We start from the raw sequence: 15570 nt of genomic DNA on the forward strand, positions 1-15570 counted from the left end.
CCCAGCCACACCCTCCCCACAGTCACACCCTCCCCACAGTCACAGCCCCCCCCAATTCCCCAGCCACACCCTCCCCACAGTCACACCCTCCCCACAGTCACAGCCCCCCCAATTCCCCCAGTCACACCCCCCCCCACAGTCACAGCCCCCCCAATTCCCCCAGCCACACCCTCCCCACAGTCACACCCTCCCCACAGTCACAGCCCCCCCAATTCCCCCAGCCACACCCTCCCCCACAGTCACAGCCCCCCCAATTCCCCCAGCCACACCCTCCCCACAGTCACACCCTCCCCACAGTCACAGCCCCCCCAATTCCCCCAGCCACACCCTCCCCACAGTCACACCCTCCCCACAGTCACAGCCCCCCCCAATTCCCCAGCCACACCCTCCCCACAGTCACACCCTCCCCACAGTCACAGCCCCCCCAATTCCCCCAGTCACACCCCCCCCCACAGTCACAGCCCCCCCAATTCCCCCAGCCACACCCTCCCCACAGTCACACCCTCCCCACAGTCACAGCCCCCCCAATTCCCCCAGCCACACCCTCCCCCACAGTCACAGCCCCCCCAATTCCCCCAGCCACACCCTCCCCACAGTCACACCCTCCCCACAGTCACAGCCCCCCCAATTCCCCCAGTCACACCCCCCCCCACAGTCACAGCCCCCCCAATTCCCCCAGTCACACCCTCCCCACAGTCACAGCCCCCCCCAATTCCCCAGTCACACCCTCCCCACAGTCACACCCTCCCCACAGTCACACCCTCCCCACAGTCACACCCTCCCCACAGTCACACCCCCCCCAATTCCCCCAGCCACACCCTCCCCACAGTCACACCCTCCCCACAGTCACAGCCCCCCCCAATTCCCCCAGTCACACCCTCCCCACAGTCACACCCTCCCCACAGTCACACCCCCCCCAATTCCCCCAGTCACACGCTCCCCACAGTCACACCCCCCCCAATTCCCCCAGCCACACCCTCCCCACAGTCACACCCTCCCCACAGTCACACCCTCCCCACAGTCACAGCCCCCCCCAATTCCCACAGTCACACCCTCCCCACAGTCACAGCCCCCCCCACAGTCACACCCTCCCCACAGTCACAGCCCCCCCAATCCCCCCAGTCACACGCTCCCCACAGTCACAGCCCCCCCCAATTCCCCCAGCCACACCCTCCCCACAGTCACACCCTCCCCACAGTCACACCCTCCCCACAGTCACAGCCCCCCCCAATTCCCCAGCCACACCCTCCCCACAGTCACACCCTCCCCACAGTCACACCCTCCCCACAGTCACAGCCCCCCCAATTCCCCCAGTCACACCCTCCCCACAGTCACACCCTCCCCACAGTCACACCCTCCCCACAGTCACAGCCCCCCCAATTCCCCAGCCACACCCTCCCCACAGTCACAGCCCCCCCCAATTCCCCAGTCACACCCTCCCCACAGTCACAGCCCCCCCAATTCCCCCAGCCACACCCTCCCCACAGTCACACCCTCCCCACAGTCACAGCCCCCCCCACAGTCACAGCCCCCCCCAATTCCCCAGCCACACCCTCCCCACAGTCACACCCTCCCCACAGTCACAGCCCCCCCCAATTCCCCCAGTCACACCCTCCCCACAGTCACACCCTCCCCACAGTCACAGCCCCCCCCAATTCCCCAGTCACACCCTCCCCACAGTCACAGCCCCCCCCAATTCCCCAGCCACACCCTCCCCACAGTCACACCCTCCCCACAGTCACACCCTCCCCACAGTCACAGCCCCCCCAATTCCCCCAGCCACACCCTCCCCACAGTCACACCCTCCCCACAGTCACAGCCCCCCCCAATTCCCCCAGTCACACCCTCCCCACAGTCACAGCCCCCCCAATTCCCCCAGCCACACCCTCCCCACAGTCACAGCCCCCCCCAATTCCCCCAGTCACACCCTCCCCACAGTCACACCCTCCCCACAGCCACACCCTCCCCACAGTCACAGCCCCCCCCAATTCCCCCAGTCACACCCTCCCCACAGTCACACCCTCCCCACAGTCACACCCTCCCCACAGTCACAGCCCCCCCAATTCCCCAGCCACACCCTCCCCACAGTCACACCCTCCCCACAGTCACAGCCCCCCCCAATTCCCCAGCCACACCCTCCCCACAGTCACACCCTCCCCACAGTCACAGCCCCCCCCAATTCCCCAGCCACACCCTCCCCACAGTCACACCCTCCCCACAGTCACACCCTCCCCACAGTCACACCCTCCCCACAGTCACAGCCCCCCCACAGTCACACCCTCCCCACAGTCACAGCCCCTCACAGTCACAGCCCCCCCCAATTCCCCCAGCCACACCCTCCCCACAGTCACACCCTCCCCACAGTCACAGCCCCCCCAATTCCCCCAGTCACACCCTCCCCACAGTCACAGCCCCCCCAATTCCCCCAGCCACACCCTCCCCACAGTCACACCCTCCCCACAGTCACAGCCCCCCCAATTCCCCCAGCCACACCTGAGGCCCAGGTCTGTGCTGCAAGTCAGATATCAGAAACCCTACAGAGTAACAACCCCCCAAACACTCACAGAGCCGCCACCAACCTGAGACAGAAAATGGCCATAACAATAAGACATCTGTGAGTAGCGGAGAGCTATCAGACTCTGTGCACTCACCTCCTCACTAACCCTTTCTGATAAACCAGACTTTTATTGAGCATGTCTGATTCGCGCTGATTCAGGATTGGCGAATGCGGTGGTAACGGGGGAAGTGCTGGTAAAGTTGGGCGTCCAACCCGTTAATTCAATTTAAATACATTCAAATACATTTAAATTGTTGTCGCCCCCGTTTCAGGCATGGTACCAAATGCGACCATTTTAGGTCCTTGGTAAAGGGGGAATGGGTGCAGAGGCGGTCGCAAATCGCACTGCTCACCTCATGCCCAACTTTACCAAGTTTTCACGCTCGAAAATGGGCACAACTTGATGGTAAAATCAGGCCCTTTATGTTAGAATGTCTGTAGTTCTGAAAGATTTACAGGTGCCTCATTTCCATAATCCAGTGAGTACAGTTCAGAACTGACTGAGAGATAATCTACAGCTCTCAGCTTCTTTGTTTTAGTTCTGCCCAGTCATATTTACGCTTGCAAAAATGTGACATCCTGATTGCATGAAAGTGACATTCTGCAAGAAGCAACTTCACTGCTATAAGCAACAGCTAGAAACCACAGTAACAGCAGAATGAGAGCTTCCACTACCATTCAACTCAACTGCTGCATTTTAACCAGGACTCACTTTATCAACAGTGCTGGGATTTGCTGATAGATTTGCTGCAATATTTGTCATATATCTTGTTACACTCCATTGTAAAATTTGTATACATTAATATGAGTTGACCTCCACTCTCTGACCCCTAGATATTTCCATAGACTCAGAAATAAAGGTCACCAAACCTGTCCTGCCTCAAATCTTCCAGTGAAGTGTTTTCTTTGTCCCTTGTCTCATTGTGCTCTCTGTTACTGGATCAAAGTATATAATTAGACTGTTTTTCTTTATAGGAAATCACTGACGCATTCCTGGCTGGTAAAGTATCATTGGAGAGTTTCTTGGGGAGGTTTCACATGACAAGAAAGCTTTGCCACTTGAGAAAGACACAAGTGGAGAAACTCCAGGACCTGCTGAAAAAGGACAGAAAGAAGAATCAGCAACAGGCAACGCAGCAAAGACCAGAGCATCGAGTGACTTCACATAATGTCCCTCCCGCCCCACACAATGGACCTACCGGTCATGGACTACACCAGCGCTATAGCTTTGTGCCCGCCATTGAGGTATCTTCTGAGGCTACGAGTCCATTCTCCGTGCCATCACCTCCTCCTCAGAGCAAGAATCTGCCTCCTCTAAGTTCACGGGAGCGTCAGCATGTGGTTTCACGGCCTAACACTCCATTCACGCCTCACGGTCTTCGTTCAGGCCTACGCATGCTGGGACAGCTCCCAATATGGACTCCAAGGCCATTCAAGGTTCAGCGAGCATACCCCGTGCAGAAACAACCACCCTACCGATAGGAAGACAGACACTCCTTCCAGATCAAACACAGAACCGCTGATGATGAGGATGGAATGATACATTATACAGCAAAATCAAATCCAAAACAACTTACAGGAATGGAGAGAGAAAATGAAATGGAAGACATTTGTGGATGAAATGGATTTTCAATTTGGGCTCTCCAGTTTTTCAGTGGCCAACCAATATGGTTCTCAGAACAGAAAGTGAAAATCTCATGCCTGATTTGGCAACATGAGCAAAAACGATTGCCACCAACTCGCTGGTTGTAGGAACAACACTTCTCACCTCAGCTAACATCATTGAATAGCAGCAAAGTTTGCCATAGCTGAATAAGATAAGATTCCGACGACATTTTTACTATATGGGATTATCCACCATTTTAGCTCTTTTTCTGAGGAGGGTGGATCTGACTCCGCAAATCTGCTCATTCTCCATGAAGACCGTAGCTTCTGGCCTTGGTTCTACAAAAACCATGAAAGTGAATGAATATTTGAGAGACTTGATTTTGTTTTATTTGCTATCCATCAGTCTTTCTGATATTGTCAATGAGCTGGAGATGTGGAACCTTAAAAGGAAGTCCAACTGACCTAAACTTGGCCAATTGTATGAGTCCCTACTAATGGCAGATCATAGATTTGTGCAAAGGAACTGGACAATTTTCCTCTGATCTAAGTATATCAGTATTGTTTAGCTTCAGTTCAGCTTGCTGTGCCTTGGTTCTGGTTGGATAAGGCACAGTCTGTCATTGAACTGACCCATTAACAATGTATGGAGCTCATGTAGACACTCAAAGCTGCCCAGAAACTGAAACAATGCAGTATCTATTTACAGATGTGTCTCTGACAGTCAGAACACAAAAATAGACAGGCCCAGCTCTTCCTCCCCAATCTTTGGTCCTGTTTGGAAATCCCCCTGTTATTTGTCAGGGGTGGCTACTTGTCTTCGAATTTGCTTAACAGTCTGCGGTGACCACCTGACACTCTCAGGAATGAAAGCCGGGAAGTAAATGTTCATTTTATAATTGCTGCATCAATAAAAGTGGGGGGTGAGGGGTGGGGGTAGGGGTGGGAGGGGATGGGATGGGAGTTGCATGAAAGGAACGCATTCATTAGTGGGTTCAGATTGCATTTGACCATATGCAAGTGGACCTGCCTTACCTGCACACACAAGAAAGCCTGTCTCAGGTGTGCACATACATGGGCAATTTGTGTCTCCCACGCCTCTGAAACAGCGATGCATTCCATCTGCTTTTGTAAATCCTTGTGCCACACATCATACTGGAACCAGAATGTCTGCAGCTTCTTATTCGAGCTGCAGACAAATTTTTCTCCTAGCCTGTAATGACCCAAGATGTACAAGGTCTTGAAATTTCACATTTCAAAACCACTTTGTTACAGTCAGGAATTTCTATACAGCAAACTTGCCCCAACAGTAAATCAGTCAGTGTATTTTGCTTATTGTCGTTTTTTAAGAAGAAAGAAAAGGAAAGAAACTCCATGATCTACAGCCTGAAATTTACAAGTACTTCCATCTAATGTTCCTTCGTTTGCATGAATGGACAGCAACCCAGAAGCCATGTGGGCCACTCACAAATCGTCTTGCTAACGTCCATGCATGACTGTGCAAAACAATTTAAAGGAATTGGGGGTTGAAATGAACAGATCATGCACAACAGAAAAGAATTTGAGGGAACATTGATTATAATTGCCTTGCGAATGAATTCAGAAGTTTAGAAGCAGTTACAATGACCTTGATTTAAATCAGCAACCTTAAAGAGAGAGGCCAGTTTAGCAGCTAAACCTTGGAGCTGTGCTCCAGACCTGAGAATACTGGGGAGCGTTTGTGAGGTCATATTAATCTGGATAAAATGAAGGCATGAAAACCCTAATTAAAATTTACGGCCCGGTTCAAACAGCTTCTGCACAGAGATGTTTATTTTTAAACAATTGGAGAAAATATGTGCACATTGTTCTGTAGCACTCTGTGGTACATTAAAAGGGAACATATAAACAAGGAAGGTGCCTCAGTTCAGCCTCGTACTGTGCACTGAGTTAATTTTAGCCTCATGTTTAACAGTAATAGTTTTGCTACAAGGAAGGGAAGATCAGCCAGTGAACCTGTGCTGTGAGTCCTGCTAGGAAGTGTGTGTTTAAATATCAGTATTACCTCCCTATCAGCATTTATGGTGCTAACACTCACTGACTAGACAAGCACTGGAAGGCTGGTGTCTTAAATGAGGTACTGAAGGCTGCTGGCACCCACAGAACAGGACATTGTTTTTAAAAACTATATCCCTTTCTCTTAGTTCCATCATAACCTCACTTGATCCTGTCTATCGATCCTCCAGTGCTGTGTCCTCTCCTGATATTACTAAAATTGCAGGAGCCAATTTCTACGCAGCAAATTTGCCCCAACAGTAAATCAGAAAGTGTAAATTGCTTATTTTTTTTAGGAAGAAACATTGGCCACAATATTGTGGGAATTCTCCTGCTCTCCCAAATGGAATATTTTATACCCACCTGAGCAGGATCTCAGTCTTAACAACTCATCTGAATGATGGTACCTTTGGCAATGCCGTCGTCCCTCAGTGCTGCACTGGAAGTATTAAGCTAGATTATGTGCTCATGCCCAAGGGAAGAAACTTGCACCTTCTGACCTGGGTGCTGACAACTGAGCCAAATTGGCATTTAAAAGTAATAAACCTAAAGGTTCCTGGCCAGCCAGTCTCAACATTTTGTGTGTAAATGCTTAAGGACACTGCGTGGAATGCTTTCACTGCTCAACTAAAGAGCACAGGGCTAAAGGGAGCAATCAGTAAAAGCAATAGGCCATGGTTCACTAACCCTCAGGAATTCTTTGCGGAGGTAACTATTGGACCGAGCTATGAGGAAATATAATAGATTTGGATTTTCCACAAGTTGTTGGCAGCAAGAAAATTTTTAAAGAAGTTAAGACACATGGCGTGAATGCAAAATAAATGTCAACATTGAAAAGTGGATTGGCAGTAGGAAACAAAAGGTAGTGAGAAATGGCAGAAGCTTAGTTTAATGAGGTTGTGTGGAGGTGGTGGGGGGGGTGGGCAGTGGGGTGATTGGGTTGGGGGGTAGTGGTGGGGTTGTCGGTGTTGTTAGCCTGGGAGTAGTAGAATTCTGTGACAGTCCATTCTGCATTTGATTGCAAAACAATATTCTAGAATTATAGGACAGTGTGTCGTGTAAAAGAACACTTGCATTTATATAATGTTTTTCATGACCACTAGACATCTCAAAGTGTTTTGCAGCCAATGAAGTACATTATGTATGTCAGCAGCTTGAAAATATAGCAGCTAATTTGTGGTGAACAAAATCCCACAAATAGCAATGTGATAATGAGCAGATAATATGTTTTTATCGTGATGTTGATTGAGTGATAAATATTAGGCAGGACAATAGGGATAACCCACTGCTCTCTTTTGTGGATACCTTTACAATCATCTACCCAAGCACAGAGAGGTGGTCTTGGTCTGACAGAACCTCTAGCAGTGCAGTGCTCCCTCAGTCCTGCAATGGAATAGCAGCCTTGATTTGAGATGGTGAACTGAGGCATTGTCAGCAAATCTCAGTTGGGTGTAACTAAGATCATTCTATTTCAAAGAAGAACAAAGGAGTTTCCTGGTGTAATGGCCAATATTCTTCCATCAATTAAAATGACCAAAAGGCAAGTTATTTGGTCATTATCACAATGCTGTTTGTGGGAGCTTGCCATGAACGAATGGGCAGTTTTATTTCCTACATCACAACATTGACTATACTTCCTGAACTAAAGCACTTTGGGACCTCCAGACAATATATAAGGTGCTATATAAATGCAGGTGTCCTTTTGTAGCATGAGCAGGTTTTTAAATCTGATTGTAAAACAAAACTGGAGATCCAATTAAACAATTAAGAACGCAAACATTTTTCCACCAAGTGCTGAATAAATAAATCAGATTCTCTAAACAATTGGCTGATGGCACATTAATTAATTCTTCCTAAACAGTTAGTTGAACATCTGATTTAGAAAAAGGTTTGTGGCTATCAGTACAGACTGAGATCCTAAATGCCCTGCTGCTGGGGAAGAGGGAGGGAATGGAGAGGCAGGGTTGAAAGATAAAGCTTGGAGGATGGTTAACTTTCATAAAATTTTGTTTGATTATTCTCAGATTTCAGGGAGGCAAAGCTCTAATAGCTGCAGTCTGGATCTTGAAGCTCCACAGGGGTTTCTATCAGCTTTGTTCAGTTGTTTCCTCAACTCTAGCTTTTTGCCACACTTTACAACCTGTAATCAGTCCTCCAATGAGACTTAAAAGTCCTGTTTTGGCATTGTGAAAACAGGCCTCAGATGTAAGCAAAACTAATAACCATTTCAACCAAAATCTCACTGAAATCCCAGGGTCAGCAAGTATTGTCAAAGGCAATAAAATAGGGCTGGGCTGCAGAGGATGAGTTTAAGGCAACATTGTCAGATTGAGTCTTGCCATTCATAAACTGACCAAGAATTGACTCTGTCATGGGGCCTAAGGTAGACAAAATTGCTGAACCAATGCTGCTGTCACTTTGTTGCTATAATCTTGGTTCAAGTTTGGGAGAATTTCCGTTTGTATGTGAAAGCTGCTACCGTGGTGAAGCAGAGAAGCCTTTGAGGAAGTTCACACCCAAAACTTCCCAAAATCCCTGCACGCCAGTTGGAAAATGGTGATAAAAAGCTCTATCTTACTTTCTATTATTGATTTCTAAATTCACGCTGGGTCCCTGCCAGCTCAATGTGACCTCTTTGATCTTGGCATAATTGCCATTCCTCCAGGAAGTGAGTAAACAACAATTTAAAGTGTCATTGCAAGGGTTGCTATGGGGATGTTAACTGCTTAAATCTGTGGGCATGATGTGGATGTGCCAGCGTTGGACTGGGGTAAACACAGTAAAAAGTCTGACAACACCAGGTTTTAGTCCAACTGATTTATTTGATAGTATCTTTGGGAGGCAGTAGCAAACGCCACACCCTGGAAACTAAAATGGAATACATATTCTCAACTTGCGCTCAGGATGCAGACCAACTGCGAAACTCTGCCAAGCAGATGAGACAAAGAAACTACACTGCCTACATGCACACCAAGAACAGGAAACTTGAGAAACTCGGCATCACCGCCAGCAACAACCAAGCCTCCCCCGGCACCACAGTAGAAAACAGCACGACCGCAGGGAGGTCTATTGTCAACTTGTCGGACTACACACTTCAACCAGATGAAATCGAAGTTCTCAGCCGAGGGCTCAATTTCTGCCCCACCACCAAAATGGACCCCATCAGTCTCGCAGCGGACACAGAGGAATTCATCAGGCGAATGAGGCTGCGGGAGTTCTTCCACAAACCCCAAGAGGCCAGCAGCGAACACAATGAGACAGCTGATGAACCAGAACAGCCGACAGAGAGATCCGCAGTGCAACAACCTAAGAGGAAGGAATCCAATTGGACTCCTCCGGAAGGCCGCTGCCCTCGACTGGACTTGTATGCCCAAACCATCAGGAGGTGCGTTAACACCAGATTCATCAGCCGCACTCACAAGACAGCCCCGAACATCACCCAAGCACAACGCAATGCCATCCACGCTCTCAAGACCAACCGCAACATTGTCATCAAACCAGCAGACAAAGGAGGGGCCATTGTCATACTGAACAGAACGGATTACTGTAAAGAAGTGTACCGACAACTAAACAATGAGGAACACTACAGACAGTTACCCACAGATCCAACCAAAGAACACACTCGTCAACGCAACAATCTGATCAAGACCTTTGATCCGGACCTTCAGAGCACCCTCCGTGCTCTCATTCCACGTACTCCCCGCATTGGAGATCTCTACTGCCTCGCAAAGATACTATCAAATAAATCGGTTGGACTAAAACCTGGTGTTGTCAGACTTTTTACTAAATCTGTGGGAGCAGTTAAGATTAAATTGCAATTACTGTGGTTGTGATTTCCCTGAAATTCAAAATGATTTTCCTCTTTACCGCATTTGCTTAAATAACAACAGTGATTCAAAAGTAATTCATTGGCTGTGAAACGTCTTGGAATGTCCTTGCATGAAAGTTACTAAATAAATGTAAGTTTTTCCCCCCTAGCTGTACAAACTGTAGAGAATTCTGACCCTGTTCTTCCTAGCCCAATGGTAGTATTTTAGATGAGTCTCCCATTTATGTATCACCACTCCCTGTGTACTATTCCCTTCTGATCTATCTACTCTGAACTTTCATTTCCATCTGGACATCTCACAACCGCACCAGCCGCACTCTATCACACTCCTCCACCTGCCTATGCCCTGGTAACCCTGTCTCACACATTCCTTCACATCCCTCAATCTTTTAGAAGGCCATATGCCTCACTTCTTGTGACCCCAGTAGTTTCATTCCTTACAGCTCATCCTGTCCGTTTTGACCTATACCCTTGCTGCACTCTTTGCCATACATCTTGACCATATCATCTGGCCCAAAATCTTCTTGTACCTTCACCGTTCTCAAGTCAGTCTGACTCATTTTACTGCAGGCCTTTGTCCCCTGTTGTCTGAAAGTTCAATGCCCCTCAAACTAAGTATCGATATAGACATGGCGGCAAAGCGTCATCTAGTGAAAAGTTTCAGAATCAGAGGCAGTGTAGGTAAAATGGAAGATTGAAACTTCACAGAACTAGAGCTCAGACTTTTATGAACAGCAAACGAACAAATGAAGAGAGAAGGAGCGGCCAATGGAAGATGTGAGGCAGGTTATCCCACAGTGCTTTGGGAAGTAAAATGGGTTTGGGGTCATCTCAGGTTTGGGATGATATTTTTAAAATGAAAGTGGAGGAACACAAGTTTTTTGTACAATCAAGATTCCAATAAAATGTCTTTTAATAAAATTTGTGCAGCAGCCATGCTTTTGGGTTCCATTGCCTGTTCACACTCTGTACTAAAATGAATTGAACTTTGTCTGAAGGATGAAACGTGCTTCTCCAATTCACAGCAGCTGACACTACTGGGATTGGAATCCAGTAGTCAATGCAGCAGTTGTCGATTTAATGTTCTCAGTTCATACGTTATATGCATCATAAACACATATTTTCATTGTTGTCCACTATTGCGCTTCCACTTTTAGGAAAATAGCCTGTTATGGAGAAATGGTTAAAGTTATAGTAAACAGAAGTTAAAATTTCACTGGAGAGTAGATGCACCAAGAGAACGTGTGGGCAGTCCTGAGATTATGGCAAAAACAAATCTAAAGCAGGGCCAAAAATGGCTCTTCATCCTGTACCGAGGTTTTTGATAGGGAAGCCATCAATTTCACAGAATGCAGAGAGGCACAGTCCCTTTATCCTCCTTCATCAGCTTCTGACTCCCTGCTGCAGCACAGCTTGTTCAGGGAGGAGTACAAGTTGCAAATCTTCAATATATGGGAGGTCAAGAAAGAAGCAAAAGTTTTGCCTTCCATCTCACAGGAGCTGCTGGGCTCAAGAGAATAGTTTTCCTGGTGTAGTTGTGAGGATTTGAGGCCACAGGACCCACTTGTTGCATTTGCAAACCTTAGCATTTTAGACAGGTACGTACTTTCATATTCCTGAAGACCAGATCAATTCCTTGGCAGGAAAACAAAGAAAAACATTGAAACCTGTCACCTAATAATGATTTGATTTGGTAGGAGTGCAGTTCTAAGGACACACTTCAGTTGAAGAAATTGAAGTTGGGGCATCTAGTTTGCAATAAGAATCCATTATTTCCCTTGAAATGCTACGGTTGAAATACTGTATCACGCATTGCATTTGCTTCAGTGTGTATAAGATAATATACATTTATACAAACACCAGAAAGCCACAGCTAGTATTCTTAATTTCATTGGCACCAGTGTGCATGAATAAGCATTACAATGTTTCTCTCAGTCCTCTTATTGGGAACTTTCTGTCAAAGAAACAAATCTGTAATATACAAAATATATGTAGTATCTTATACATTAATTGAAATGAAGATTTGAATGTATCTTAGAATCAGAGAATAATAAAATCCCTACAGTGCAGAAGGAGGCCATTTGGTCCATTGAGTCTGCAGCCACACAGCATCTTATCTAGGCCCACCCCCGCCCCTTCCCCATAGCCCCACACATTCACCCTGCCAATTCCCCGAACTTACACGTTTTGGGGCACTAAGGGACAATTTAGCATAGCCAATCCACCTAACCTGCACATCTTCGGAGGAAACTGGAGCACCCAGAAGGGAGAACAAACAGATCCCACACAGTGAACCAAGGCTGGAATTGAACCCAGGTCCCTGGCACTGTGAGGCAGCACAGCGAACTATGTGGCATTGTGCTGCCCTTGTGCTTTCTGTTTTGAAGATTTTCCCAATGCCACTATGAATTTGTTACCGAGGCCTGCCAGTTCCTAACAGTAACCCTTAGAACTTGCCTGTCACAGGAATTGCAGGGGCTGTGGTTGGAGTTGCATCCAAATGTGGAGATAGGTTAGAATGTGCAGGTAGAGAATCAGCTGGATCATGTATCAGAATAAGAAATTTGTTGAACCATTGGAGGGTTTGTCTTCTAGAGTCAGTCGGAATCAGGGAAAATTCTCTACTGGTTGGAGACGTACATGGCATAAAGGAAGATTGTTGTTTTCATTGGAGGTCGTCTGAGCTCCAGGACATCACTCCAGGAAGTATCTGATGTCCAATCATTGTCAACTGCTTCACCGCTGATCTTCCTTCCACCATAACGTCAAAAGTAAGGATCTTCACTGATAATTGTTTAGCACCACTTGAGATTCCTCAGATATTGAAGCAATCCATGTCCAAATACAGCAAGACCTGAACAATATCCACACTTGGGCTGACAAGTGGCAAGTAACATCCATACCACACAAATGCCAGACAATGACCATCTCTAACAATAGAGAATATAGCCATTTCTCCTTGCCATTCAATGGCAATACCATTACTGAAACCACTACTATCAACACCCTGGGAGTTATCATTGACCAGAAACTTAACTGGACTAGCTATAAAAACATTGTGGCCACAAGAGTAGGTCAGAGGCAAGGAATCGTTCAGCGAGTAGCTCACTTCCTGACCCTATATCAGAAACAGCTAATTAAAATGTAAGTGCTCATTCAGCAGCCATGTGGCAGAGTATGCTGATGCAGTTTTCATATTTCCTGTGTCACTGGTTGAATTGGTGTTGGTGTGGGCAGCATCTCTGAAGACGCTGTAAGTGTGTGTGGCTGCGTGAGTATCATTAGTTTTACAAAGAAGTTAGGCCAAATGTTCAATGCTGAGAGGCAAATGCTCCCAGCTGGAATTACTCTTCAGCTGGGCTGTTGGCTGTGTGGGACCAACACTGAGGTAGTCAACAGCTCTCATTCAATACAACTCAAGTGTTTGGAGAAGGAAGCTATAAAAGTGGGAAATAGTTCCACCATTATCATAAACATTAAATTAAATACAAAAAATATTTATATTCATTGGCCCAAACATGAACTCATTTCAAATTTAAGGGAAATGTTCACTGAGTCTCCACTGTGAGTTCCAGTTCTATTTACACTTTATCAGACAAATGTTGAGAAATGTTGTGATAGCCTCAAAGACACTCAGAAAGCTTGTTTAAGAAGCTGCTTTAAATTAAACAAGAATGAAAAACACCAGGAGCAGAAAATGCAGTTGCTGACAGTTCTTAGTGGATCTTCATGAATATTCTCTGCCCTCTCCCAATGCAGATATCAAACTGAAGCTTGTGTTGAAAGTAGCATGGAAAGGTACTTGACGTGAGTAGGTAACTGCTGCTCCAAGGACAGTGCCACAACTGCGTGTAAAATGTAATTTGATCAGCAAACAGTTACACAATGTTCAAAGCTGTGTGTTGAAAGAATGATTGAGGGGGCATATGCCGGCTCAACGTCCAGTCTGTAAAAAGCTCAATACAAAGAAACGCAAAATTGCAAAGGTTACAACAGGGTCAGAATTTACATAGATCAGTCTAATGACCCATTTAGACCTCCCACTGAATCACACACAATGATCGACTGGGAAGTGTTCAGTTTTGTTCCTGCAATTTCAACCATTTTGCTGTTGCCTTCAATCTCTCTGCCCTTCTATTGTTTCCCAGGTGTAGGGTTGCTCTGTCCAACGCTTCACTCAACACCTAAAGTTCTGCTCTTGGCAGGGTTTTGTATTGAAGGGAGAAACAAAGTGTTTAAAAATGCATGTTGATATATTGCCAAATAAATAGTAATGAATTCTAGTATGTGGTATGGGAAGGTAATTTGTAATAAGAGGACTATCTAGGTACTTATATTGTAACTAAACATTTTGGATTTTGTTTCAGTCAGAAAGGGCAGCCTCACCTTTTGGGGTCTACTTAGAGAGAGGACTTATTGCCTCAAACTATTAGACAGTGAAAGCAGTGACATAAAAGCAAAATACTATGAATGCTGGAAATCTGAAATAAACCAAAAGATGCTGGATAAACTGAATAAAACATGTGTGGTACTGAGCCACAAACATCAGGTCAATGCTGACTGTACTCAGGTATCTGTTGGATGATACTTGGTGTGAATGGGCTCGTGAGAGAGGGAAAAAAAAACTGAATTTCACTAACTTGAGATCACTTAATGAACTGTTGATCCCTATTCAGAGGTTCCTGATCATTATCCAGAGATTCCTCATCCCTGCCCAAAGATTCCTGATCCCTATCCAGAGGTTCCTGATAACTATACAGGGATTTCCAATCCCTATACAAGGATTCCTGATCACTATCCAGGGATTCCTGCAAGGAGGTGGTCCACAGGTGACCATGTCTGAGGACAGGATGGTATTTGACTGTGATGACCACAGCTGATTAGCTTTCTGACATGCACTGGCTAGATGGACACATGAGGAATGACTTCAGTGAGATACCAGAGGGTAAATACAATCATGCCTTATCAAAGGGAATGTGCAAGAATTTGAAGTAATCAAGGCAACATATACTGTCACATGTTGTTAATCTAAGAAGTAAGCATCTATTCACTAATGGGAAATGTGTTAAGGTTTTTGGAGAAAAGCTGTCCATTAACAATGGAAGTTGAGGTACTGATACTGTCTGATCTGGCAGTGAAAGGTTAAAAAGGAATTACTGCTTGCATTGTCACAGGCAAGGAGAGGTTTGCTTATTATCAATTGCTTTCTCTGCAAGCAGTGACATTCCTACTGGCTGTATGGTTATAAGTTACCTCCAATCTGGACGTGATGAAGCATTAATGGGTCGGGCCCGAGGGTGCTTTAGAGCAGGTTCAGACAGGCAAGGTCCTGAGATTTACCAAGGGATTGTTACTAACACTCTCACATATTCATGCCAGTTTGCTAAACATAAAGTGAACTAAGATGGTGAAACTTCAACTGGGACACATTCAGGGATTTTCATATCAACAGAAATCATCCAACTGCGTGAACAGTGAACCAATGCAAGCAATTTATAGATCCTGAGGAACCCTCACATCAAAGGTTAAATAACTCTTTCAAAGT

At 46.3% G+C, this 15570-nt stretch overlaps 1 protein-coding gene across 1 annotated transcript in view; it reads left to right on the forward strand.

Annotated features, from left to right (window-relative positions):
* The window catches only part of vps37d (VPS37D subunit of ESCRT-I), a 50799-nt gene extending 45727 nt beyond the window's left edge, over positions 1-5072 (forward strand). The window contains exon 4 of the mRNA XM_080210524.1: positions 3533-5072. Within this exon, the coding sequence (XP_080066650.1) occupies positions 3533-4039 (507 nt within the window). The 3' untranslated portion in view covers positions 4040-5072. The remainder of the gene's footprint in view (positions 1-3532) is intronic.
* Positions 5073-15570: the final 10498 nt, after the last annotated feature.

The sequence above is a fragment of the Carcharhinus amblyrhynchos genome, chromosome 23, assembly GCF_965287045.1.
Source record: "Carcharhinus amblyrhynchos chromosome 23, sCarAmb.v2.hapA, whole genome shotgun sequence".
Classification (NCBI taxonomy): Eukaryota; Metazoa; Chordata; class Chondrichthyes; order Carcharhiniformes; family Carcharhinidae; genus Carcharhinus; species Carcharhinus amblyrhynchos.